The sequence below is a fragment of the Trichophyton rubrum genome, assembly GCF_000151425.1.
Source record: "Trichophyton rubrum CBS 118892 genomic scaffold supercont2.5, whole genome shotgun sequence".
Taxonomy (NCBI): Eukaryota; Fungi; Ascomycota; class Eurotiomycetes; order Onygenales; family Arthrodermataceae; genus Trichophyton; species Trichophyton rubrum.
Window position 1 is genome coordinate 238,809 of NW_003456424.1, and position 25,297 is coordinate 264,105.

At 50.1% G+C, this 25,297-nt stretch overlaps 7 protein-coding genes across 7 annotated transcripts; all 7 read left to right on the plus strand.

Annotated features, from left to right (window-relative positions):
• Positions 1-93: 93 nt before the first annotated feature.
• TERG_04806 (uncharacterized protein) lies at positions 94-2,909 on the plus strand (the record flags this gene model as incomplete). Its single annotated transcript, XM_003234166.2, has 3 exons — positions 94-1,101; positions 1,180-2,613; positions 2,673-2,909. The coding sequence occupies 3 exons, from the start codon at positions 94-96 to the stop codon at positions 2,907-2,909; spliced, it is 2,679 nt and encodes an 892-aa protein (XP_003234214.2).
• Positions 2,910-3,511: 602 nt separating this feature from the next.
• Positions 3,512-4,914, plus strand: TERG_04807 (uncharacterized protein; the record flags this gene model as incomplete). Its single annotated transcript, XM_003234167.1, has 3 exons — positions 3,512-3,544; positions 3,630-4,105; positions 4,176-4,914. The coding sequence occupies 3 exons, from the start codon at positions 3,512-3,514 to the stop codon at positions 4,912-4,914; spliced, it is 1,248 nt and encodes a 415-aa protein (XP_003234215.1).
• A 2,333-nt stretch (positions 4,915-7,247) lies between these two features.
• TERG_04809 (extracellular metalloproteinase 2) lies at positions 7,248-10,754 on the plus strand (the record flags this gene model as incomplete). Its single annotated transcript, XM_003234169.2, has 2 exons — positions 7,248-9,148; positions 9,213-10,754. The coding sequence occupies exons 1-2, from the start codon at positions 8,792-8,794 to the stop codon at positions 10,752-10,754; spliced, it is 1,899 nt and encodes a 632-aa protein (XP_003234217.1). The 5' UTR covers positions 7,248-8,791.
• Positions 10,755-11,379: 625 nt separating this feature from the next.
• On the plus strand, positions 11,380-11,736 carry TERG_12192 (uncharacterized protein; the record flags this gene model as incomplete). The annotated part of the gene is made up of 1 exon (XM_047751187.1): positions 11,380-11,736. One exon carries the CDS (start codon positions 11,380-11,382, stop codon positions 11,734-11,736), a length of 357 nt encoding a protein of 118 aa, XP_047606420.1.
• A 2,541-nt stretch (positions 11,737-14,277) lies between these two features.
• TERG_04810 (uncharacterized protein) lies at positions 14,278-15,435 on the plus strand (the record flags this gene model as incomplete). The annotated part of the gene is made up of 1 exon (XM_003234170.2): positions 14,278-15,435. One exon carries the CDS (start codon positions 14,278-14,280, stop codon positions 15,433-15,435), a length of 1,158 nt encoding a protein of 385 aa, XP_003234218.2.
• Positions 15,436-15,876: 441 nt separating this feature from the next.
• Positions 15,877-17,595, plus strand: TERG_04811 (argininosuccinate lyase; the record flags this gene model as incomplete). Its single annotated transcript, XM_003234171.1, has 5 exons — positions 15,877-15,925; positions 16,047-16,335; positions 16,405-16,573; positions 16,645-17,017; positions 17,084-17,595. The coding sequence occupies 5 exons, from the start codon at positions 15,877-15,879 to the stop codon at positions 17,593-17,595; spliced, it is 1,392 nt and encodes a 463-aa protein (XP_003234219.1).
• A 3,055-nt stretch (positions 17,596-20,650) lies between these two features.
• On the plus strand, positions 20,651-24,770 carry TERG_04813 (uncharacterized protein). Its single transcript, XM_047748328.1, has 3 exons — positions 20,651-21,458; positions 21,546-23,033; positions 23,105-24,770. Exons 1-3 carry the CDS (start codon positions 21,211-21,213, stop codon positions 23,400-23,402), a joined length of 2,034 nt encoding a protein of 677 aa, XP_047604307.1. The 5' UTR covers positions 20,651-21,210; the 3' UTR covers positions 23,403-24,770.
• Positions 24,771-25,297: the final 527 nt, after the last annotated feature.

The following is a 25,297-nucleotide window of genomic DNA, read 5'->3' on the forward strand; positions in this document are numbered from 1 at the left end:
TGCGCTCACAGCTAACGGGTTATTTGTATTTGTCTAGTCTGGGTCGATCAACTCGAATCCTTCTACTGTTCGCTGGATACATGCAAGTGGAACATGGATATAACGGAGAACCAGAATATCACCACTTATCAGTGCGATAACATCAAGTGCGGCTGCGTTCCCGACCGAATGCTATGCGAGACCACCGGTGTTAGCTTAGAACCGCTTTTTGGGCAGCTTACTGGCCCAGCCAAGTTCACTTCGACCTCTACCAAAGGCGGCAGCCCCAAAGATGGAAGCGCATTCTCAGAGCCCGTCATTGATAAGGTGATATCTGATCTGTTTGGTGACAAGTCTATTCTTTTGGACTGTTATTCCAGCGAATGTCTATACAAAACGGCAGTACCCGGATACAAACCTCCCGTCAAGGTCATAAACACTCCGCTCATCGCTGGAGTCATTGCTGGTTGTTCGCTTTTCATTGTTGGAGTCATCCTCCTCATCTGGTACCTATCAAGACGGAAAGCTTACAACCAGTATCATGCTCTTGCTGATGACTCCGATGACGAAGGCTCAAAGCTCATGGCCGATCACAAGCCAGCATCTCTGCAGTTCGAAAATATTTCCTATTATATTAACGGCCAGCAGATTCTTAGTGGTATCCGCGGTATTGCTAAACCTGGCCAGGTCACTGCAATTATGGGAGCCTCTGGAGCAGGAAAGACTACATTTTTGGATATCCTGGCCAGGAAGAATAAACGGGGTATCGTTCACGGCGATATCTATGTTAATGGCGAAAAGTTCAACGACAGCGAGTACAAAAAAGTCGTTGGTTTCGTTGACCAAGAGGACACCATGTTACCAACACTAACAGTCCACGAAACTATCTTGAACAGTGCTTTGCTCCGCTTGCCGCGGGATATGAGCGATGCAGCTAAACAACAGCGGGTATACGAAGTTGAAAAACAGCTGGGTATTCACCACATCAAGGATCAACTTATAGGGTCTGAGGAAGGCAAAGGCCGTGGTATCTCCGGTGGTGAGAAGAAGCGTGTTAGCATTGCATGTGAACTTGTTACAAGCCCGAGCATTTTGTTCCTCGATGAACCTACAAGCGGTTTGGTAAGTGTCATGTCGTTTCTCTTCAATTGCTCAACCTGGGATTCCTGGTTTTGAATTCTCCTACTAACTTAGAACTAGGATGCTTTTAACGCTTTCAACGTGATAGAATGTCTTGTCAACCTGGCCAAATCGTACAACCGTACTGTGATTTTCACGATCCATCAACCTAGATCCAACATTGTAGCCCTATTTGACCAGCTGATCCTGCTTGGAAAGGGAAAGACAGTCTTTTCAGGGCCATATTCAAGCTGTCAGTCCTATTTTGACAACATCGGATACTCCTGCCCACCCGGATTTAATATTGCGGATTACCTTGTTGATTTGACAATGCATGCGAGCCAGTCCCGGTCCACTGAGGAGCCGACTGTTAATGTTGATTCTCATGACAACAACTTCCGAACTGCTTCCAGCAGCCTGAGGGCCGTCAAATCAGTCGCCAGTGCTTCTATCGCCAGCATTGATAATGCTAGTGCAGTGGACAGTGGCCAGGAATTGTTACTGAGACCCAAGGACAAACGGCGATCATCTCTCAAGCAACGTCAGGACAGACAGTTATACACTCGCAAGAGAGGTTCTGGACTTGAATCGCCACCAGATCCTCAGACAGACAATGAAGACGGCCATGTTATGAGCTTAGCTGAGCGTGCTCAGCAATGGCTACCACTCTCTAGACAACAGGGTCAAGTCCCTCCGCAAATCATCCAAGACCCGGACCATCTTCCTCCAATTGCATCTGGATTCGTCACTGATCTCGATGTGCTTGTTTCCTACTATGCCAATTCAAACGTGGCCAATGCTATTCGTGATGAAATATCTTCTTCCGTTCAAGACGCCCTTGCTGCCAATGGACAGGCCAATACATCACAACAAGCTAGCGACGTCGTGACCGGCCAAATGACCGGCTACGCCAGAGTTGGACTAATAAGACAATTTATTATTTTGTCCAGCCGCACCTGGAAGAATCTCTATCGAAACCCCATGCTTATGCTCACTCATTACGCAACCGCAATCCTGCTTGCCGTTTTGTCTGGATATCTCTTCTACGGTCTCACAGATGACATTAAGGGATTCCAGAACCGTCTTGGCCTATTTTTCTTCCTCCTTGCCCTATTTGGTTTCAGCACCCTGACAAGTTTGACCGTCTTCTCCTCTGAACGGCTCCTTTTTGTCCGAGAACGTGCCAATGGATATTACTCTCCAGTCACCTACTTCACAGCCAAGGTCCTGTTCGATATTGTACCCCTGCGACTGATCCCTCCTATCATAATGGGTGTCATAGTTTACCCCATGGTAGGACTTATCCCAGACTGGCCGGAATTTTCGAAATTCATCCTCGTCCTTGTGCTCTTTAACCTGGCAGCGGCAGGGATTTGCTTGCTGATCGGTATCGTCTTCCGAGATCCAGGCGTTGCGAACTTGATTGGTAGCTTGGTGATGCTGTTCAGTCTTTTGTTTGCCGGTTTACTGCTCAACCACGATGCAATTCCAGCTTCGGCACTCTGGCTACAAACCGTAAGTCCTAACCCTTTGGTCCTTACGGAGTTCCATTTTGCTAACGTTGCGTAATATAGTTATCCATCTTCCATTACGCATTCGAGGCTCTGATTGTCAATGAAGTCACTTTCTTAACATTGATTGATCATAAATATGGCCTCGACATCGAAGTTCCGGGTGCGTCTATCCTGAGTGCCTTTGGTTTCAACAACCTCGCCTTGTGGAATGACGTAGCCGGTCTGGGCGTTATCTCCGGTATTTCCATCATCATGGCCTACGCAGCCATGCATTTCTTGCTCGTCGAGAAGAGATGAGAGACATAGCCCCGAGATCACATTGTTACACCATAGAGCATTTCATTTGTTCGGCATTTCATTCCTCTTCCGCTTCCCAACCCTCCTTCCTCGCTGGACATCATTGTATATAACATCCACCCCGACGACACTATCGTCCTGTACTGGCAGCGCTCTCCGATTGTTTGTTTATTAATTGCTGCCTGGTCCTTTCTTGCCAGTCGCCATCCCTTTATATGATAGATGCACGATGGCCTCTTTTGGTGTTTTCTAGAATAATATCCACTCAGCTGTATCCCTCGTCAAGGATATTTCGGTGTAGCTATCTTAACTCCTAGTAACACATTTCTAAAAAGTCCCATGGTCCCATATCAACCGCTTCATGATACAGAGGCTTGTAGAAGCTTTTACGGTATAGTACGCACTGCAAAGATAAGCTGGTGACTCACGGAAGAGATAGGAGCGGGGATCGCGTTTAAGTTAACCTAGGTAGTCAGATCAACTGGCTGGCTAGCTAACTAATTGGATATATTATTTGGGCTCCCTGCAATAACTACACCGGACATAGTCACTTTTTCGTCAACCGCCGGACCACCACCAACAGCAAGAGACAAACAGGCAACATGGCCGAAATTGATTGCCTCGCCGTTGATCGGGTACGTGAGCTAACAAATCTGCCCCGCCATAGACGGGAAGGACATAATTAAACTAACCATAGACTGCGATACGTAACTATTCTAGTGGATTAAAACAAAGGCTACAGGAGCCAAATATGATCTCTCCAGCTCCTGCGCAAAGCCCATGTCGATACAGGAGCTAAAGGAGCTCTCTGAAGACAAGTCAGAATCTAACCAGGGTCCCTTGCCGGCGCAGCTTCTGTCCAAATGTCTCGGGTATGGCGAGATGGCAGGTTCGAAGGCGCTGCGGTCGACCCTGGCTGGCTTGTATTCCGTCAAGACGCCTCTGCCGCTGCCAATTGATAATATTACTATTACCGCCGGTGCTTCTCCGGCTAATTATTTGGTCTTCCAGGCTCTATGCAAGCCCGGGGATCATGTCATTGTTCATTATCCAACTTATCAACTGCTGTATGCCGTGCCTCAAACTCTGGGCGCAGTGGTTAGTTTTTGGCAGTCGAAAGAGGATGATAAGTGGAAGCTGGACGTTGAAGAGCTGAAGACTCTCATCAAGCCGAATACTAGGATGATTGTGCTAAAGTAAGTAGTTAACTAACGATCCCTTTGTGAAATGAGAAGCTTTGATTAAATGTAATCTGTACGAGTACAGCAACCCGCAAAATCCCACAGGTGCAATCATCCCTCGGTCAACATTGATCGAAATCATAACCGTGGCCAGGGAGAACTCGATTGTGGTCTTCAGTGATGAAATATTCAGGCCCCTATTCCATTCTATCCACCCTGGAGATAAGGAGTTCCCGCCCTCAGCACTCTCCCTGGGCTACGATGATGTAGTAGTCACCGGATCAATGTCCAAAGTCTACTCGCTGCCTGGTATCCGCGTTGGATGGATTGCATCTCGCAACAGGGCACTCATCGACAAGTGTACAAAACTGCGAGCGTACACGACTCTGTCCGTTAGCCAGCTCGACGAAGCAGTGGCTGCGTATGCCCTGGATGGTCACTGCTTGCATGCGCTGCTGAAGCAGAACACAGACCTCGCACGGGAAAACCTCGTTCTTCTCGAGTCGTTTATAGAAAAACACAAGTGGGCCTGCGACTGGGTTAGGCCAGTTGCTAGCAGCGTTGCATTCGTCAAGTTCTCAAAAATGGGGAAGCCTGTAGACGATCTCGAGCTCTGCCATCAGCTTCTCCAGGAGAAAGGAGTATTGCTGGTTCCCGGATCACAGGGGTTTGGCTCCAACAGCTTGTTTGCAGGATATGTTCGTATTGGGTACGCTATTGATATGGAGGAGTTTAAGACTGGATTGGCTTTGTTGAAGGAGTTCATGGAGGAGTATTATGAGAATGTCCCACTGGCAGGTGGGCGAAAGCTTGCAATACGATAGAATCTTTGGGTAATATATGGAGCTACTTACGAAATCCACCTCTGACCTTCAAGCGTGTATAATATTTTTAGTGTAAATTTAAGTAGAGAGGGCCATTATTTAGGGCCGTCGGAAATGTCAAAGGACCCAAAGCGTTGTTTTAAGCATTGCTCGCTTCGCTTATACTCCGTATGATCTGCCGTCTGGAGTTTTCTCGTGGCTGTTTCATTCCATTGATGAACGCCAAACATTTTCCATATTGACAGAGCTACTCCGTATTGCAGAGGATAGAAGATTTCTCGTTCCCTATCCTGCCCATCAGTCATCTGAGACGGTTATTGGAGCAGCACGAAGCATGACTTTTTGACTCTGGCGATCATCACTGCGAGTATTCGGTAGCATCGGACTTGAGTGAAGTCGGCGCTATTGAGCGACGGAGGACAATCCATGAGTCAGGAGATGTTCGCCCGTCCAGCGTGGTTGGCCGCGGTCGGAAGAGGATAGGTGGACCAGGCATTCAAAGAATTTATGGAGTACGGAGTACTTCATACGAAGAACAAGTCGAAAACATGCGGAGAAAGCGCAAAAGAGAGCTGTCGATCGCTTTCTAGAATAATATCTAGCCTCCAGTGATGTGCATGCGACGGGGCTTAGCCAACACTGATCGGCACAGATGGCAGGTGACGGCAGGATAATTGGGCAGAAAGGTCTCCAGGCCATCAGAAAAAGCAGAATGTGGACTGTCCATTCACGAAAATGACTGTACTCTTTTTTGATCGTCAAGAAGGTGAGCAGTTGCATGGTCGTTGGTCACTCGTTGCATGCCTTTGTTAGCTCCTTAGCTGTGCGGCTGACCGGAACATTTTACAAGTCGCCTTGGTAAGCGACACGAGAGCGTAAGTTCTTCGTTCCGGGGGCGGCTATTTTCCTTTCTTCAAGGGGAAGAGAAAGCCGTTTGGCTCCGAAAAAAAAAACTCAAGGGGCCCTGTAGGAGTACGGGATGAGACAGCTCATCTTCAGCAGCCCTGGTGCCGCTTCGTCTGCTCCTGGCTCTGCTCCTGACTCCGCCCATAGTAGGCTGCAAATATAGTCGCCACGTTGAAGTGTCCCTCCTACTCCGCCTTGGCTGGGGTAGTTCATGATAATGCCCAGGAAATAGTAGTTAAGGGTTCTTGAAGTGTTGTGGGATCTCACTAAGATTCCTCCCGAGCCAGACAGGAGTTTCAAGCTTGCTGGGCCGGCTGGCTCAGGGAGGAAGATACCGACTAGACACACTCATATTCTACGGACGAGCGGATGGCTAGCAGTGTGCGTTGCAATGATCGGGAACCAAGGAAGGCCTCACGCCAAAAAAAAAAAAAAAAAAAAACCGTTTCTTTGGGCTCTCCCTCGATGTTCACCCCGGAATTCGACAGCACAAGCCGGGAGTTTCCGAATGCTTAGCATTTCTTTCATCCTTCCATACCTGTCGAAGATGATGCCCAGGAGATCGCCTCTTTGGGAACATGAGGCATATGGAAGCCTGTTTGCTGGATATAACGATCCTCGCTGGTAACCCTCAACTTAGGTTCGACACATGCCATGGGCCAGGGGTACGAGAGGCTAAATGGCCTAGGGTCCCGGAAATCATTTTAAATTAGAGAAAGAAAGTGGACTTGGAGGGATCCATGCGACTGCAAACCGGGGCAATAGCACCGACCACCGGGCAATTATAGTGGAAGTATATATCACTCTGCCGAACAGTCGTCTCTGATACGATAAGATATGTACCAAGGAGACGACAGGCGGTCGCGAGAACGTGCTGCAACCGGATATGAATCCATCCTCTCTGGTAGACGACATATTAATGACAGTGTAAATAGAACTATAATAGCCGACAACACGGAATGCTACCTCGAGTTTTTCTGGAAACGGGCTTCATATCTGCTGTACTTATCGTTCTGTGGAGATGCCTTCCACGCATGCCGAGCCGGGATACGACTGAGGAAGGTTAGCTTGTTGTTTGCTGCATCCTGACTTGCATCCGAACTCACGATGACAGCCCGCAGCCTGGTGCAGTCCGACCTCCGATTGACTGCTTTATGCAGTGTTTATCCCTTCCCCAGAGCTTTTTGCCACGGACAAGCTGGCTCCCCGGTCTTTTCCCGCCTTCCCCACAGAGCATGCGACGGCAGACTTGTTTGTCGATGAGGTCTTGTTGTTGTTGTGGCCGCATATGCAGTTATAGCGGTGGTTGTAGTTAGTTGGTTGGTTGTGGTTGATGATATGGCGGGTGTCGTGATAGCCATCGCTTACGGTGGACCGCACGGACTTGTGCTCGCCCAAAATTTAACAAAAAAAAAAAAAAAAAAAAAAAAGGCTGTTCGTAGATCGGCTCAACCACAACTCGCTGTGCCTGAACATCTGAACATCACCATCTCCAGCAACCGCAGGCTGAAGAAGTATGTGGTCGACATGGATGCCATCGAGGGCGTGGGAGGTGACGAAGGCCAAGAGAGAAAAAGGGGCTTTGGACAGGGGAAGGCCCTGGTCGGCTGGTCCATCAGATCTTCACGTCAAACCATCAACCTGCGACTCTGCTTTGGCAACGACAGCTGCCTCTGTGCTGTTTGGGCGGCCTCGAACTGCGTTCTTTGAAGCCTTTTTTCAGGTACCATGCAAGCTTAGCACCGGCTTTTGGCCGTCCTCAAACACTAGCATGCTTCGTGGAGCGGGAGCCATCGCAGAAGGGGCAGGCGATGAGACGCCCATGGAGCGATCATCCTACCAGCATGTCTTTCCCCGCAAGAACAACCAAGTAGCGTCGTGAAGGATGGAAAAGGCCATCTGAGAGGGACAGACAAGCTGAGAGGAAGAGGGCAGAGCATGTCTCATCCGAGCCCAGCCGGGTGGACGTCTTCATGTCTCGATATGTCTTCGATGCCTCGTTGTAGGACCCCCCTTACGGAGATCTACACTGCAACCCCAGATGAGCCAGAGGACGTCTGCCAATGACAGTTACATCCAGGCTGCAATTGTTATGTCATTATTATTATCATCATTAGAAACAGCATTACCAGCATCAATCGAGCTAGATGGAGGCAAAAGACCGCCGGCCGCATGCCTGCAATTACTGGCGAACCAACGAACTCCCGCTTACTCTGAATCTGTTCCTTTCGGACCTCACTACGCTTGACGGGACATGAATGGAGTTAGGCTGTGACCTAATATTTCCCAGGATACGGGTCTGATGTTTGATATATGGACTGGCAGAACCAGCAGCACCAGGACGACGTCTGTGGTAGGACGATATACAAGCCTCGGCATGACCGACTCAGACGATCGACGGGGCTGAAGCTGCGTTAGCTCCCCAGTGGAAGCGCGAGAAACCCCGTATAATATCTCCCCTTGCTTGGCGAACAAGGGCAGGCCAGTTATCAGTTATGCTCCGTCTTCACTCCTTTGCCTCCTTCTGATATGATTGAGGTTTGACACGGACCGAGATGAGCGGGGATTCTTCCATCCATACCATACAACCAGACACAGTCCAGCACAATCAAGCTCTCTTGGCCGGGCGAAAGCCTTCCTAGGCTGCATGCTAGTTGGCCTAGCTCACGAGGAAACATCATGGAAGGCCAAAGTGCAAAAAAAAAATTATACCCTAGGACCGTATCCTCATCCACCATACCCTGGGCACAAGACCAAGAGACCCGACACGGCAGAGATGATAAATGGGAATTAGCAAGGGTGAAGGAGCTCTATATAAGATGTCGAAGATGTCCCTCGAAGTCCGTTCAGAAGAATCAAGCCAGAGTTCCTGACTCGGACAACAAGCCTGACTCCTTCACATCCTTCCTTCACTCTCTTATTTCTAGTTTGGTCTTTCAAGTGAAGCAGGTATTCTCTGAAGACAGACACCATGCACGGACTTTTGCTTGCTGGCCTCGCGGCAGCTTTGCCCTTGGGCGTTGCTGGTCTTCCAGCCCGTCAACAATCTGGTCTCAGCCCTCGCGGCGTTGATATCAACCCTTACCGCTTTGCCTCCATGGCCAAGTACTCCGAGCACAAGTCCACCTCCCAGATGGTGCACTCCTTCTCCTACTCCAAGGATGATGACTACGTTGCCACTGCCACCAAGCTCGTCAAGAGCACCTTCCCCAACATGACCTTCCGCACCGTCAAGGACCACTACATTGGCACCAACGGCATTGGCCACGTCCACTTCAAGCAGACTGCCCACGGCATTGATATCGACAACGCCGACTTCAACGTCAACGTAAGTATATTCTCTCACGTTGGTCATTCAATGGCCCTGGAATTATACTAATAGACCGTTATAGATTGGACGTGATGGCAAGGTCTTCACCTTCGGAAACTCCTTCTACGAGGGAGAGATGCCAAAGACCAACCCACTGACTAAGCGTGACTTCTCTGACCCCGTCAAGGCCCTCCAGGGTGCTATCAAGACCTTGAAGCTTCCAGTCAAGCCACAGAGCGCTAAGGCTATGCCAATGAAGGAGGCCGAGACCTTCAAGTTCGAGGGTACCTCTGGTGCTCTCTCCGACCCAATGGCCAAGCTCGTTTACATCCAGAAGGATGGCAAGCTCCACCTCACCTGGAGAGTTGAGACCGATGTCGGTGACAACTGGCTCCTCTCCTATGTTGATTCCAAAGAGACCGAGACCGTCCACAACGTTGTCGACTACGTTGCCTCTGCTGACTACAAGGTCTTCGCCTGGGGTCTCAACGATCCAACTGAGGGCCAGCCCACCATGATCAAGGATCCATGGAACACCACCGGCACTGGCTCTCCATTCACCTGGCACGGAGACGGCCAGATGGACTACACCGTCACCCGCGGTAACAACATTGCTGCTCAGGACAACCCAAGCGGTGGCGAGCAGTGGGAGAACAACTACCGCCCAGACAGCCCCGAGCTCAGCTTTGTCTACGAGTACAGCGAGCAGATGGAGCCAGATCAGTACAAGGACTTTGCTATCACCCAGCTGTTCTACACCACCAACACCTACCACGACGTTCTCTACGCTCTCGGTTTCACTGAGGAGGCCGGTAACTTCCAGATGAACAACAACGGCAAGGGAGGTGAGGGCAACGACTTCGCCATCTGCAACGCTCAGGACGGCTCTGGCACCAACAACGCCAACTTCGCTACTCCCCCAGATGGCCAGAACGGCCGCATGAGAATGTACACCTGGACTACCGCCCAGCCATCCCGTGATGGTGACCTCGAGGCCGGTATTGTCATCCACGAGTACACTCACGGTCTATCCAACCGTCTCTGCGGTGGTCCTGCCAACTCCAACTGCCTTAATGAGCTCGAGGCCGGTGGTATGGGTGAGGGCTGGGGTGACTTCTACGCCACTGCCATCCGTCTCAAGCAGGGTGACACCCACGACACCGACTACACCATGGGTGAATGGGCTGCCAACATGAAGGGCGGTATCCGTGAATACCCATACTCTACCAACATGCAGACCAACCCCTACACTTATGCTGATGTGCAGGGCATGGACGAGGTCCACGGCATTGGTACCGTCTGGGCCACCATCCTCTACGAAGTCCTGTGGAACTTGATCGATGAGCACGGCATGAGCAAGAACATCATGCCCAAATTTGTCAACGGTGCTCCATCTGACGGCCGCAATCTTGCCATGAAGCTGGTCCTCGACGGAATGACCCTCATGCCATGCAACCCCAACTTCATGCAGGCCCGTGATGCCATCATCGATGCCGACCAGGCCCTCACCAACGGCCAGAACAAGTGTGCTCTCATGAAGGCCTTCTCCAAGCGTGGTCTTGGTGCCAACTACAAGCACGGCAAGAACCGTGTCAACAACTTCGACATGCCCGCTGACTGCTAAATCCAACGCATAACGGAGTATCATACACATGTTTTGACATACTTGAAATGTCCTACTTTTTGATTATCTCTTCGCCTTTATCATGTACATAGTTTTTTGACAGGCAAGGGAGTGTACATAGCAAGCATCAATTCAATTTTCACTTTAGCTGAACCTCCTCCACCTTTCTTTTCAGTTTCATCCACTGTTACTCGACACTATACCTACGACTATTGATTAGTATTGACGGGTCATATTGATTGAGGCTGCCACAGGCTGGTAGAGTGACTGATAGCCGTACCCTCAAACCGCGTCTCAGTGTGCCAGCCAGCATCAAGGATCCATCTCTCGCGGTTCCAGCATGTTTCATCCCACCCGCAAAAGGAAATTATACCTGATACTGTTCCAGACGCGTCAGACAGAGCTGCCTTGCACACAGGCTATCGACATCCACTGTTCATTTCCCTGAAGACCGTCTCTAGCTATCCAGCCTGTCGGTCGAGACATTCAAATAAACAATTAAAGACGCGGAAACATGCAAGGATGACCCTCTGCCGGTGTGAAACTCAGCTGTCGGAGCCATGCAGGCGCAAAACTAATTCTCCCACTCCCGAGATGCATCAGATGGCAATGACATGGCTGGCCCATGGTACTAGGTGTGGCTTGGGATCCCTCGCGTCGCTTAAGGGCTCGACTTCAGTCTGGGCGAGTTGGCCAGGGGGCCCAAGTTATCGAATGGACTGTTCTTTGCTTGTTTTCGAGAGTATCACTTGGAAAGAAGCATCATAACACTGGCTGTATTTTTCTAGACATAACGGACGTTGGCAGATTTTTCGACGGGCCTTGCTGGCCTCCCGATTACTGCCTGGCTTGTTCTCCTGATGTCGGCAAGGCTCCCGCATACACTACTCTATATACCCTAAATATTACCCCAGGCATGGCAAGGGGCTTCTATGGCTATGTCTTCCGGAGACTCAGAGTACCAAGGAGGACTCTATGTTGAATGGAACCCATTGCATGATCTCAACGATAAAGCATCTACTGTCCTTAAGATATCGTGTCAGAATCTAAATATTGCTTTGGATATGAGATCTTCGGCAGCTCACCAACAAGCCATGGCTAAGGGCCACTCGTAAACGTTATGGTGCCAAAGACAGGCCCTGTGCTGTGGTTTCGGCCAATGTGAAGCCAGCTATTCTTCCATTATGCCCCGGCATAAAGATCTTCTCCCTACAGTGATCAAGGAGCAAATGGTATTATATCCGTGCCAATCAAGAGGCTCATCATATGAACTTGCATACCTTTCCAGTGCATACCTAGGTTTACGCCATGACTAGAGTGAAGCCATGGGAGTTCGGAAGGGCAATACTTTATAAAGTTGACGAGAGACTATAAAAGCGATGATGACCCGGAACAGCCACCTTTGTACAGCAGATCCCCCGTTTTTGAGCTGCCATTGGGAGCTTAGAGTGTTTTCGTCTGAGAGCTGGACGCGGATCCTACCAAAAGATGTCCAAACAGAATCTACTTCGGAATGTTTTTGAACGACAATATCTTGATGGAAAGCTGTACGGCCACAAGTTCCATTGAGAATAATCATGGGGATCACAGTGATGGGTGTCTTCCCGGGATCATGAGATGGCCTTCCTCCTGCGCCTAGAGAATCACTTGGAGCATTCTATACCTACGTCTTGACAAAACGTAGCTGTCTGGGGCTATCCTTGAGGCCAATAACTATTCTATAGTACCTTGGTCGACATATCTATCTCTCCTTGCGTTTGATAACTATGCAGAGATGCTTGAAGCATGAAGCAGCAGTAGTAGCAGTCAACGGCAGCTCAGAGTCTTTTAAAGTCGTAGTACCAGTTATTCATTAATGATACACCGGCATGTCTGCAGCATCCGCCGTCCGCGGTTATTTTATATATTGTCAGTATTTCGGCGGCCCTTTCGTCCTGCATGCTGGGCGTTCGTATCCCTGGCCAAAACCCCCTTCACATGCCGCTGCCCCAGCGCTGGGAGATCTTGTCCCTTGCTGCGACGACGCCGAGTGCAGCAGCCAGCCAGCAGCCAGCCAGGCTCTTTTCTCGCACGCCTTCTCGCGGCCTGCTGCGTCCTGTCCTCTGCCTTCGCCCGCAACCCCGAACCATCTAACTTAAGCAGATCAGCGCCGCCTTCAGACTTGCCGAGGTTCATCCCTTCACGCGCTGCCGCCGCTTCTTTCTCGCTCCCACCGAGAGGCCTCAACCAGCCCGCCGCCCGCCGCGTCTTCCCCTTTTCCCCATACTCGGTCTCTTAACATATATTATTCCCGATCGGCCCCGTCGCGCGGCTTCTCCTATCGTTGCACCATGATCTCTGCGGCCGGGAGATCGCTCATTGACGACAGCTGGGACGGGAGGATCGAGATCAGGTACCGTACGAGGGCGAGCTATTCGACAGTTAGGTTGACTACCTTGATCCGCGCTCTTGCCACCGTGTGAGCCTTTTGCGCATAGATTTTAACTACTAGGTTTAAGACGGAGCTCCTCTCTTGCATCATCTGGCAGCCATGAGCGTCCTTGAGAAGATAGGCAGCATGGCATCCATGGCAGGTAGGGAACCACTGCGGTGTCCTCGTTCGTTATCGTCTATCAGCTTAGCAGTCGGCTAATTCGTTCTGCGGTTCTTCAAAGCAGGACTGCCAGACCTACCAGATATACCCCTATCAGTGGCCGGTCCAGCTGCTGTTGCGACATTTGCCTACCTGAACGCAAGGCTAGCCATTTCCCACGACCTAGGGCTGATAACAAGATACGTGCGAGCACTCATACGAGGAGCCCTCAAAGACCGGAGCAACAAGTGGAATCACTTCTATCTGCTGGAGGAATTCGCCCTGGACCCCAAGAAGGCAAAGGAGGTTTTTATCGTGTACCAGGGCAAAGAGTGGACGTACCGGCAGACCTACGACATCGCCCTTCGATACGGAAACTGGTTCAGGAACGTTCACAATGTCAATGCCGGAGAGGTCGTTGCAATGGACTTCATGAACTCGGCCACCTTCGTGTTTGTCTGGATGGGATTATGGAGTATTGGTGCCCTTCCGGCGTTCATCAACTACAACCTGACGGCTGCTCCATTGGCTCATTGCGTCAAGGTGTCTACTGCAAGGTTGCTTCTAGTAGACAACGAGGTCAGACATGCTGTTCCGCCAGAAATGGTTGAGAAGCTAGGAGCTCCGGACTTCAGGGAAAAGGGAGGCGCCGTGGAGGTGGTGTTCCATGACGAGAGCTTGCAGGCCAAGATCTTGCAGAGAGAACCCTGGAGAGCTCCAGATACGGATCGACAGGGTCAAGCGCGGTCTGATGCTGGAATCCTCATTTATACAAGCGGTACCACGGGCATGCCCAAGGCGGCCATTCTCCCCTGGGCAAAACTCCTTCTCGCGGGAACATTTGTTTCTAAATGGTTGGGATTCTCGAAATCTGATCGCGTTTACACGGTATGTCGTCTTTGTCTAGCGGCTTGACTGACTATCAAAAGTCTAACGATATCAAACTAGTGTATGCCACTCTATCACTCGACAGCTGCGGTCCTAGGATTCTTCGCCTGTTTAGCTAGTGGAACCACTCTTTGTATTGGCCACAGGTTTTCTGCTTCTCATTACTGGGATGATGTACGAGCTACTAATGCCACGGTCGTCCAGTATGTTGGAGAAACCATGCGCTATCTCCTAGCCACTCCAACCCAAAAGGACCCTGAGACCGGTGAAGATCTCGACAAGAAGCACAACGTTAGGCTGGCATATGGCAACGGACTACGACCAGATGTTTGGGACAAAGTCAAGGAGCGATTCGGAATCCCAACGATAGGCGAGCTTTATTCGGCTACCGAGTCGACCTCTGGACTATGGAATCTTTCGTCCAACAGCTTCACTGCCGGATCTATCGGACGGTCTGGCCTGATTGCCGACCTGATTCTCGGTACTTCTGCCGCCATCGTCAAGCTCGACCATGACACGGAACTGCCATGGCGAGACCCAAAGACGGGACTGTGCCAGCGGATGCCCCGAGGCGAGCCGGGAGAGCTCCTATATGCCCTGGATGCGGCAAACATCAAGGATAAGTTCCAAGGATACTTCAACAACCCCAACGCCAGTAACACCAAGGTCCTACGAGATGTCCTGAAGAAAGGTGATGCCTGGTTCCGCACCGGCGATGTCATTCGCTACGACGCCGAGGGACGATGGTATTTCTCCGACCGCATCGGCGACACCTTCAGATGGCGAGGAGAGAACGTATCCACCAACGAGGTTGCTGAAGTTCTCGGGTCACATCCCCAGGTCCACGAGACGAACGTCTACGGCGTGCTGCTGCCTCACCACGAAGGCCGTGCTGGCTGTGCCGCCCTGATCATGGAAGGAGTCGACCCTGATGCCGAAAAGCTGGAGCCGTCGGCGGCTTTCCTATCTTCCCTGGGCGAGCATGTCACCGCGAACCTGCCGAAGTATGCTGCTCCTCTGTTCCTCCGCATCACCCGCGCGCTGGAGACGACGGGCAACAACAAGCAGCAGAAGACCTTGCTGCGGGCAGAGGGCGTTGACCCCAATGTCCTCGAGAGCAAGAACAGCAAGGACCTGCTTTACTGGCTTAGAGGGAAGACGTATGTGCCGTTCGAGAAGAAGGACTGGGAGAAGCTCAATGCCGGTCAGGTCAAGCTGTGATCTAGATACCAGCTGGTGATTCTAAGTCCATATATTACCGAGTAGCTAGTTAGAGTAGATGTTAATGTCAATAACTAGTTAGCTATTAATACTGAATGAGAGCACGCCTTTGCTTCAACATCCATCTGGCTCTACGCCCTTCACTTGACCTGACCGTCGACGGCTTCCCCTCGCAAGAAGAAGATATATTTTATATCTTGCTATTACCTAATTCTCGATCTCTGCGAGGAAAATAAATAATTAGCGCCCATTAAGAAAAATCGCCTTAGCCATCGCCAGTGCGGTGGAGCCAAGTCATCAGAAGGGCGTCCCTCCTCCACAAAGTCAGCAAGTCCAGGCACAACAAGCAGAGGAGGATATAAGAGCCAGGCTGTGCGGGCTCGGGGAGGCATTCATTTAACGATCAATTGACACTCATACTCCGCGCGAGAAGCAATAGCCATGGCATCAGCACAGAAGGCGACCAAGCTCTGGGGTGGGAGATTCTCCGGTGAGTTGAAGCAGCCCGACCCCCCCATGTCCCTTAGGTTACCCCGGAGTGATCTTCTATACATTAATACGGAATGCTATCTACTGTAGACATTGATACTGACAGCTTGGGCGTCAAACAGGCGAACTCGACCCGTTGATGGTCACCTACAACGAATCAATCAACTTCGACAAGGCCTTTTATGCCCAGGACATCAAGGGCTCTATCGCCTTTGCCCGCGCCAACGTTGGGACTGGCATTCTCACACAGGAGGAGTTCGCTGCCATTGAAAAGGGATTGAACCAGGTCCTTCAGGAATGGAAGGACGATAAATTCGTTATTCAGCATGGTGTAGATGAGGATATTCACACTGCCAATGAGCGTCGGTTGGGCGAGATTATTGGGAAGGACATTGCAGGCAAGCTCCATACGTAGGTATTTCATACCACGATCTTCGCAGAGAAAACAGTAAAAACAAAAGCTAATGGGTAGCTTGATAGTGGTCGAAGCCGAAATGATCAGGTTGCTACTGATTTGCGGATGTGGCTTCGGGACGAGCTGCGTGAAGCTGAAAAGTTCCTCGTTGAGCTGCTCACCATTCTCACGGATCGTGCTGCTTTGGACATCGACTATTTGATGCCTGGATATACCCATCTTCAGCGTGGACAGGTATGACACCTTTGTACACTTGCGACTAGTGATTTAGAGCTAATTTTTTTTTTTTTTTTTTTGGCATATAGCCTGTAAGATGGAGTCACTGGATGCTTAGCTACGGCTCTGCCTTCCTAGGTGACCTCGAACGTCTCCGTGAGGTGATAAAACACGTCAACAAATGTCCGCTCGGATGTGGTGCTCTTGCTGGAAACGCCTTTGGAATTGACAGAGTCGCCATGGCTGAAGAGCTTGGTTTCGAGGGGCTGATTTTGAACAGCATGGCCGGTGTTGGGGACCGAGATTTCATACTCGAAGCTCTACAGTGGGCATCAACACTGATGCTGCACTTGTCACGCTGGAGTGAAGATTTGATCATCTATAGCACGACGGAGTTTGGTTTCGTCAGGCTGTCTGACGCATACACCACCGGCAGCTCGCTAATGCCACAAAAGAAGAACTGTGAGTACTTGCTCATACCGTTTGAAAGGCTGGTCGATATATAGCGCATCTACTAATTGCACACAGGCGATTCTCTCGAACTCCTTCGTGGCAAATCGGCACGACTATTTGGTAGCATGGCTGGCCTAACAATGACCATCAAGGGCATCCCATCTACTTATAACAAAGATCTACAGGAGAGCGTTCAGCCAATGATCGAAAGCATGAAGACCGTCAAGGATAGCATCCTGATTGCTACCCGTGTCCTCGCAACCCTCACTGTGTTCCCGGAGAAGATGCTCGCTGCTCTAAGCCCCGACATGCTTGCTACCGATCTTGCCGAGTACTTGGTTCGAAAGGGAGTTCCATTCCGAGAAACCCACCACATCTCGGGCCGCGTTGTCGCGTTGGCAGAAAAGGAGAATATCCCCATGGATAAGCTGACATTTGCTCAGTTCAAGAGTGTTGACGAGCGACTTGGTGATGATGTTCTAGAGGTGTTCAACTACGAGAAATCCGTTGAGCTTAAGTCTGCCATCGGCGGTACCAGCCGATCGGCCGTCCTGAAGCAGATCGAGACTCTGAGAAAGTCCTTGTAGACTTTCAACTGGAGACATGCTTTCGGGATCTAATGTTATGGAGAAATAATGAGTAACTACGCCCTTGCAGAATTGGTAGGAGCGCGGAAAAATAAATCTGACTTTCGTGCCGATAGCTAGTTATTAATTCGTTGACAAGGGCATCTCCTTGTTATTTCCCTGTACGACGTCAAGCTGAAACGTCCTCAGCAGCTATACTCTGTACTCCGTAGGACCCAGGCACATTATTATAAATTATGCATAAAATGGGGCCCTCTTAATGCCCGATATTGAAGCTCATTAAGAACTAATGGGGGCCAGTTAGCCTGATTATCTCGGTCCTTAGTTAACGAATTGGTTAATGCGCCACAAATACAGAAGCTTTCCACCCTCAGTCTTCCGAACCTATTCACGCCGTCCTGCTCTGGGTAATCACCAGGGCCATTGGGTCCAAATATACCCAATGACTATTAAAATTGGACACTGCTCGAGTGTCGAGCAGCACACGATACCCTTGCGCTAATGTAGTGCTATTTTGTTCTCGGATGCTTCAACTTCTTAGCTACAGATCGGGCAGATGGAAAATGCGCGGATTCCAGTAGTCACGGGGCCAATATCAGTTGTCATGCCGGTGGATGAGTGAATATAGGTATATTGAATGCGTTTAAAGAAAAATGGCTTGAGTAAGATTAGGCACCCCTTACATGCACCGGAATGGCGGAACGGTGCCCAGAAAAAATAAAAGATTATCAGTCACAGGGCTTTGTTATCTTCCGTATGGCCTATTGACGACGGGAAATGTGTTGAATAAACGCTCCATCTAGCAGGCGGTTCAATATGGCCTGGCTATAGAATATGGAGGATACGAAAAGGATGTAGTTGTGAGAGCGAGAAGTGCGATGGTACTTCTAAAAGTCCTCATAAATGGCATAAAGTGGTGGTTTAGAAGGGCCAAAGCGCTCCATTTCATCCGTAGCGGAGCATTTCGGGCCGTTCAAGCTGTATATCTTCCCAAGGTTCGCCGGACGGGGTATATGATATGTTGCTATGCGTTTATCTAGAGACAGTACTCCGTAGTAGGTTCTGTCTTCTCCAGCTTCATACGAAGCACCAATAACGTGTCCCTTTACTTGTCATAAAGGATCCAGAGTAGAGCTTGCAGGGAGACGAGCCATATGATCCGGCTGATATATATAGTGAGAGGAACTATATACCACCAAGGTAGTTACCCGAAGGGGTGCTTCAAACGATTTTTTCGGAGGAACCCGGTAATTGAATAGGCTCGCCTTGTAATCGCCGGCTGCAATCACTTGGATGGTTAACGTCAAAGAAAATTCCCTTTGTAGGGGAAGCAAGTAAACTTTGGAGGTGCTCCGCCTCTCCAAAGGAACTCAAAAGAAGAGCCTCATCCAAAGAATATTCCCACCGAGTGTGCTCTATATAATCAACAGGCAATTCATTTAAAGCCAGGGTCATCTGGTATATATTCCGTATGTAATATCATGTGTGTAGGTTTCCCCTCTGACATAGCAGATCAGAGAGATAAGAAGTTAGCGATCAGGTCAGTCAATCATGTATATCAAAACCGACCTATCATTCAACTGATCAGATGCGATATTCGGAATTGGATCCACAGCATGTCATTCTAAAGGACAGGTGTTGATATCTCCAGTCATCGGCAATGTCAGGCGATGTCTATCAACATTGAACAGCCAGTAATTCTCTTTAAATCGTTTTGATCAACATATCATATTCCGTATATAACTCCTCCCTACATCAGTCAGCATACACCAGGTATAACTTACTCCGTACCACCACACCTGACGGCCCCTTTGTTTAGCAACTCCGTATACTCCGGACTCTGTGCTTTCGAGGGTACTGTGGGGCAGGTGTGGCATTAACAGTGCTGATGTAAACAGTAAGATGGCATGATCATCATACCATCGTAACCGCGGTGACCCTGTACTTTTAGCCAACACCCTCCCAAGCCTTTGTCAGACCCGGACATCAACCTAAACACGTACGGAGTATCGGTGTAGGAGGGACAGAACAACTTATTATTCACGCTCCAAGGTTTTATGCAGCCGAGTCGCACAAATGGAAAAGAGGCAAGATATTCGATAAGAGTCGATATTGCAACATTGGAGTCCCAGCTCAGCCCAACAGCATCTTCCAAGCCCGCGCTAGTCACGCTCTGGGCAAGGTTAGGTGATAAGGGGTATGGTAAAGGTAATCGACCAGGCTCGAACGCGTGGACATGTCTCATCGCTAACCATGGTGCATAATTTCAGCCGGACAGAGCCATAAAAAAAAAAAAAAAAAAAAAAGCTGCCACAAGGGGCGGGCGCCTATTTTACTCCATCGTAAAAATACATCGCATGTCGTCATGTACCTTGCTGAAACCAAGAGATCGGTTCACCAGAGGCTTAGCTAGTTAAAGATCCCGCTGGCTTTCGATGATCCCCCTTGGTAGCCAACGCACCCAACTCTTGCGGTTCGTCGAGAAGCACCGCGCTCGCTGCGGATCAGGCAGACCTCGCCCGCGGTCTGCCAGCCAACATGGGGCCGTGAGCTGGTTTCCCTCCCCCTCGCCCGGGACTTGGTTATCCTCTCACCCTCTGGACTCGGGGAATAATCGAAGTTGGTCGGTCTGGGCGCCGCTTACTTCCAGGCCCTGCAGGAAAGACCCCCTGTCGCTCCCTGCCAACTCGTAAGTCCTCTCTCTCTCTCGCTTGCTCTCTGAGACACCGCGCTCGGCGGGACTCACCTCGCCGCCCGCCTGCTCTGCCCTGCCGTCCAGCAGCCTCTCCCCGTAAACCTCTCCAGCAGGACCAGAGCACTTATGTATAGTTAGTTGCTGCGACGTCTATTAATATCTTTCACCCCCCGGCGCTGCGGCGACGACGAAATAAGAAATTTAAAGACGCCAAGGCCGCCGACCTTATTTCGCAGGCTAACCGCATTGGGACATGGGACGCGTGCTTCGACGCAGCGAAACTTCCCAGGCAAAACCCGTTTTGATATTCATAAGCAATTTGGGTGCACCGTCATCGTCGTCATCAGGACCGCCAACCACCGCCGCCGCCGCCAGCAAGCAGTGCCGTTATAGCATTAGCTGACAAAGAGCATGCTACCCCGGACGAACAGCGGGCGGCAGGTGCTGGCACGCTGACTGAGAAGGAGCCCGCGCAATAATAGTTACTTGGAGGAACGCCTTGTCTGAGATTACTTACGCTGGTGGAGAACAGTGACAGCGACTCCATACTTACACCAAGTTAATAGAACCCTCCCACTTTTGTTGGCAGCAGCAGCAGGGCCATCTGTTGCCGCCTGGGCACTCGAGATTTTTGGCTCGAGAGGTTCCTCTGTTCAAAATAATACTAACGCTACCACTTGTTGCTCTTTTTCCTTTCCCTTCATCCTGCGCAGTTTCATTATTTTTTGGCGTCACTGTCTTTAATTATAATTCCGAATCTGCTCCCCTCCCCTTCCTTTCTTCTCTTCTTTCTCATACAGTTCCTCCTCTGCTGCTTCCGCTCCAGCTTAATATACGCCGCACGGTGTCCGCCTTTCTACCTTAATTAGCAGACTCCAGAGGATGGGCTGGCGGCTTTCGTTGTCCGTCGCTTGCTGAATATGAATATCCCTCCGTTCCGGCCGTCGCGTGCCCTTGCATTCTCGCTGCTGGTCGTCTCGCTCATAGCGTCAAAGTGTCTGCATCTGCTGCAATTCGTGGGCTCGGTCCCGCTACTACATTTCATCGTCTTCCTTCCAACGCTATTCATTTCAGATTGCCTGGTCGCGCTTGTTGGTCGGGTATTGCTCCATGGCGGTGGTGGTGGTGCCCTGCCAGCTATCGGCCTGGCGCTGGGGAGCTTTCTCTCGTACGTATCTATTTCTTACCTTTTCACGCACTTATATGATAACTGCGATTATGCGCCTCTGCTCCTTGCTAACCGACTATTCTCTAGGGCGGTAACTTTTCTGGCCGCTTCGTCGCAGATCGGCTTCTACTATGTCACTGGAACTGAGATGCAGTGGGATAATGCGAGAAATGTTGCCTCGGATCCTGCTGCCGTACGTATAATGCTCAGTGGACTCCTCCAAGTATCAGTCTCGGGGTTGGTGCTTTTGCTTTTGGGTTGGATCTTGACACCGTTCCTTTACAACAGGATTGGATACTGGATGTCGGGAGTCTGGAGGATGTTCACGGGTCCCAAGTGGGAGGCGGTACTCCCGACGGTGCGAAACCAGAATGAGCAGTCACAGAAAGGGGGTATCAGAGTCAAGCCCGTGTGCTTGGTTGTGATCTTTGTGACGCTGGTCATCTTGCAAATATTGCGGCCGTCAACGCCTTATGGGCTCATGTCAACCACTATCCCAGTAGCCATGCTACGGATGTTCTCAAGGCCTCACTCACACTCGCATCCGGATTCAAATGCAGACAAATGTTCACCACACGTCGCGGCCTATCCGCTTGTAAACCTCACCACGCCGGACAACTGGGAGAAACCAAATGGCAATTTCAAAGGCTGGGCGCCAGGCCCAGATAATGATATGATCAAAAGCTACCGTAACCGCCGCCCAGAATGGCTCCCCCATACCCTTCCAGACGGGTTCTTTCGATGGGGCAAACCATCTGAAGATGAACAAAATGCTACATCGAGCACGACGGAGTGCAACAAGACTGCCTCGACTACATACTACTATAATCCTGTTGCAGATCCTATGCGTATCACTAACCTAGATCTTGGGGTATACAATGACCTGGAAGAGGTATTCCGGAATGAATCCGTCCTCATCTCGCATGTGTTGCTGATCACCATGGAAAGTGCACGCAAAGATATGTTCCCTATGCAGGAAGGCTCATTCGTGCATAAAGCTATCATCGAGTCTAATGAAGAGGAAGAACAAAAGGAGAAGAACAAGCTACTTTCACAGTTGACACCGGTTGCCCACCAGATCACTGGCGAGGGTTTCTGGAATAAACTCAAGCCAAATCAGTCTGCATTTGGAATCCCAGACGGCACATGGAAAGATTCCGCAGCTCCGGGAATGGGGGGCCTCAACATCAAGGGTGCCGTGACTGGAAGCACCTTATCTGCAAAAAGCTTCATAGGCAGCCACTGTGGAGTCCATCCGCTGCCGGTTGATTTCCTGGAAGAGGTGACCACGAACATCTACCAGCCATGCATTCCTCATATATTGAATCTGTTCAATCAGGCCAAGGAAGGCCACGAGGAGAGAGCAGCGGGCAATCATAGCGCATCCAATAAAGTGCCCCATGTCAAGAAGCGCAAATGGAGATCCAGGTTCATACAGGCGTCCACAGATGGGTATGATAGGCAAGGAAAGTTAAACAAGCAGCTCGGGCTGTCGGACTTTATCGTCAAGGAGACTTTGACGGATCCAACGTCAAAGTATTACCCTCCCAAGCACCCTGAGCTCAACTATTTCGGGTAAGCCTTTCTGCCCCTTTTCGTGGTAGGCGGTAATGATTGAAGCTGGCTTTAACACTTACCTACTCTAGATATCCCGATGAAGAAATGAAGCCATGTATCAGCGATACCATTGACGAGGCTTTAGAAAACAATGAACGGCTCTTCCTCTCACATTTCACCAGTACCACTCATCATCCATGGAAGGTTCCATACGAATTCAATCGCGAGAAATATACTGGCTCCAAGGGAAATGCGGACCATGAGAATATGAATAAGTATCTCAACACCTTGCGATACGACGATGCCTGGCTGGGCCAGATATTGGGTTTGCTTGACGAAAAGGGTATTGCCAACGAGACTTTGGTTGTCGTTCTGGGAGACCAGTAAGTTCCCTTTTGTCGATGTTGTGCAAAGATGAAATGCTAACTCCGTTATATCGCAGCGGACAAGCATTTGAAGAAGATGCTCCTGTCCAAGGCACTTATCAAAACGGTCACATCAGCAATTTCCGGGTCCCTATCGTCTTCCGCCATCCGCTTCTTCCTCGTATCAATGTGGAAGCTAACGCAACCTCGATGAGCGTTCTTCCTACGATCCTCGACCTTCTCGTGAACTCCAAATCACTCGATGCCCACGACGCTTCTATCGCCCAAGACCTTATCCACGACTACCAGGGACAGTCTCTTATCCGTCCCTTCAGGTCAGAGTACAAAGGTCGACAGGCCTGGAACATTGCTGTCATTAACGCAGGCGGGAAGATGATCTCCGTATCGTCTGCAGCAACACCATGGCGGGTTGTGGTCCCGCTCGACGGCGAGTCGCAGTATGTCTTCAGCGACCTCCGCACAGATCCGAACGAGCTTGACACTCTTACTGGCTGGAAAATCGACTATCTGCTCCCCGCCGTGAAAACCAAACACGGCGCGGCTGCGAGACAGTGGCTCAAGGAAGCCGATGAGGTTGCCAGCTGGTGGGTGAAGGAGATGCATCATCTCTGGAATTACAACAAAGACTCGAGCAGCTAGTCAGTCAGCCGGTCAAGCTGAGGATGAGCGTTTGATCTTCGAACGGCCGTACCCCCACGGCCTGACCAAAAAAAAAAAAAAAGACCCCTGAAGAAAGAGGATCAGGGCCCCATACTTTGGCTTGTTACTTGGTACTTTGCACGGAGTACAACTTCATTTTCTGTCCGATGAGATTCACGAAAACGATAACGAATGCCCTTTGAAAGCGATTCCCTCCATATGTCTGTGAGGCTGAGAATATTTTCTCGATCTCACCACCGTTCTAATCTAGGATGCGTCTTCCGAGACCTGCGTGCATTCAGGGGAAAAGGATGAACTGCACCACCACGTATCATCTCGATCGTCCCCATGTCTCAGCATATCCCTACATACTTGATGACATGGATGTTATCTGATGCTTTTTCCTTTTCTTCTTTTCTTCCTTTTTATTCTAAACTTAGCATCGGCGTTGAATCCTTGGTTATAAGAGGCCACGGCGTTATGTTTTTCTTCTTCTTACCAGTTTCTCATCTCCTTTATTTAGAGGTTGAAATGGTTATGATAGGCAAAGCTGTGGAGGCCTTTCTTTTCCTTTTTTCCTCCCCCTTCTTTTCAGATCGATCTATACGGGAGTTCTGGCGGCATCTTTACTCGAATAGTAATGGTTGTTTTTATGCTGTTTTGATAACTAGAGACGGGAGCTTAACTAGATAGCAGCCATAGCCAGGGCGCATGCACGGCAATGACACCCAAAAAAAAAAAAAAAAAAAAAAAAAAAAAATGTAACAAATATCATCAGATAACTATCATCAACCGCTGTTTGACTGTTAAAGACTCGTCGCAAATCCACCGTAGGGGGCTGCCGTTTCATCGACGCATGTCATGCTGAAGAGCCGCCGAGTCGCCGTCTCTCTCTCTAACTTTACGATTAATCAGTCGGAGCGATTTGAAATTTTTCTCGAAAACCCATCCAACTCTGCGCCGCGGGATGGCCTGCAGCCACGGGCCGGACCAGCCAGCCAGCCAGCCAGCCTGGCAGGTTACAAGACACGTCTCCTGCAGCTGACAAGATGATGAGCGGCTCGGCGTCATCCAGCCAGCAAGCAGGTCAGGTTGCAAGTGAGCGGCGGGATGGATGGATGGATGGATGGATGGAGATGGGAGATGATTCAGGCCAGCGCGGCGTCGACGGCTGCAGCGGGTAACCAACCGGCCAGCTAAGTTAACACAGCTCGACGTCAAGCAAAGTAACTAGTAACGTCAACCCTTTTTTTACGT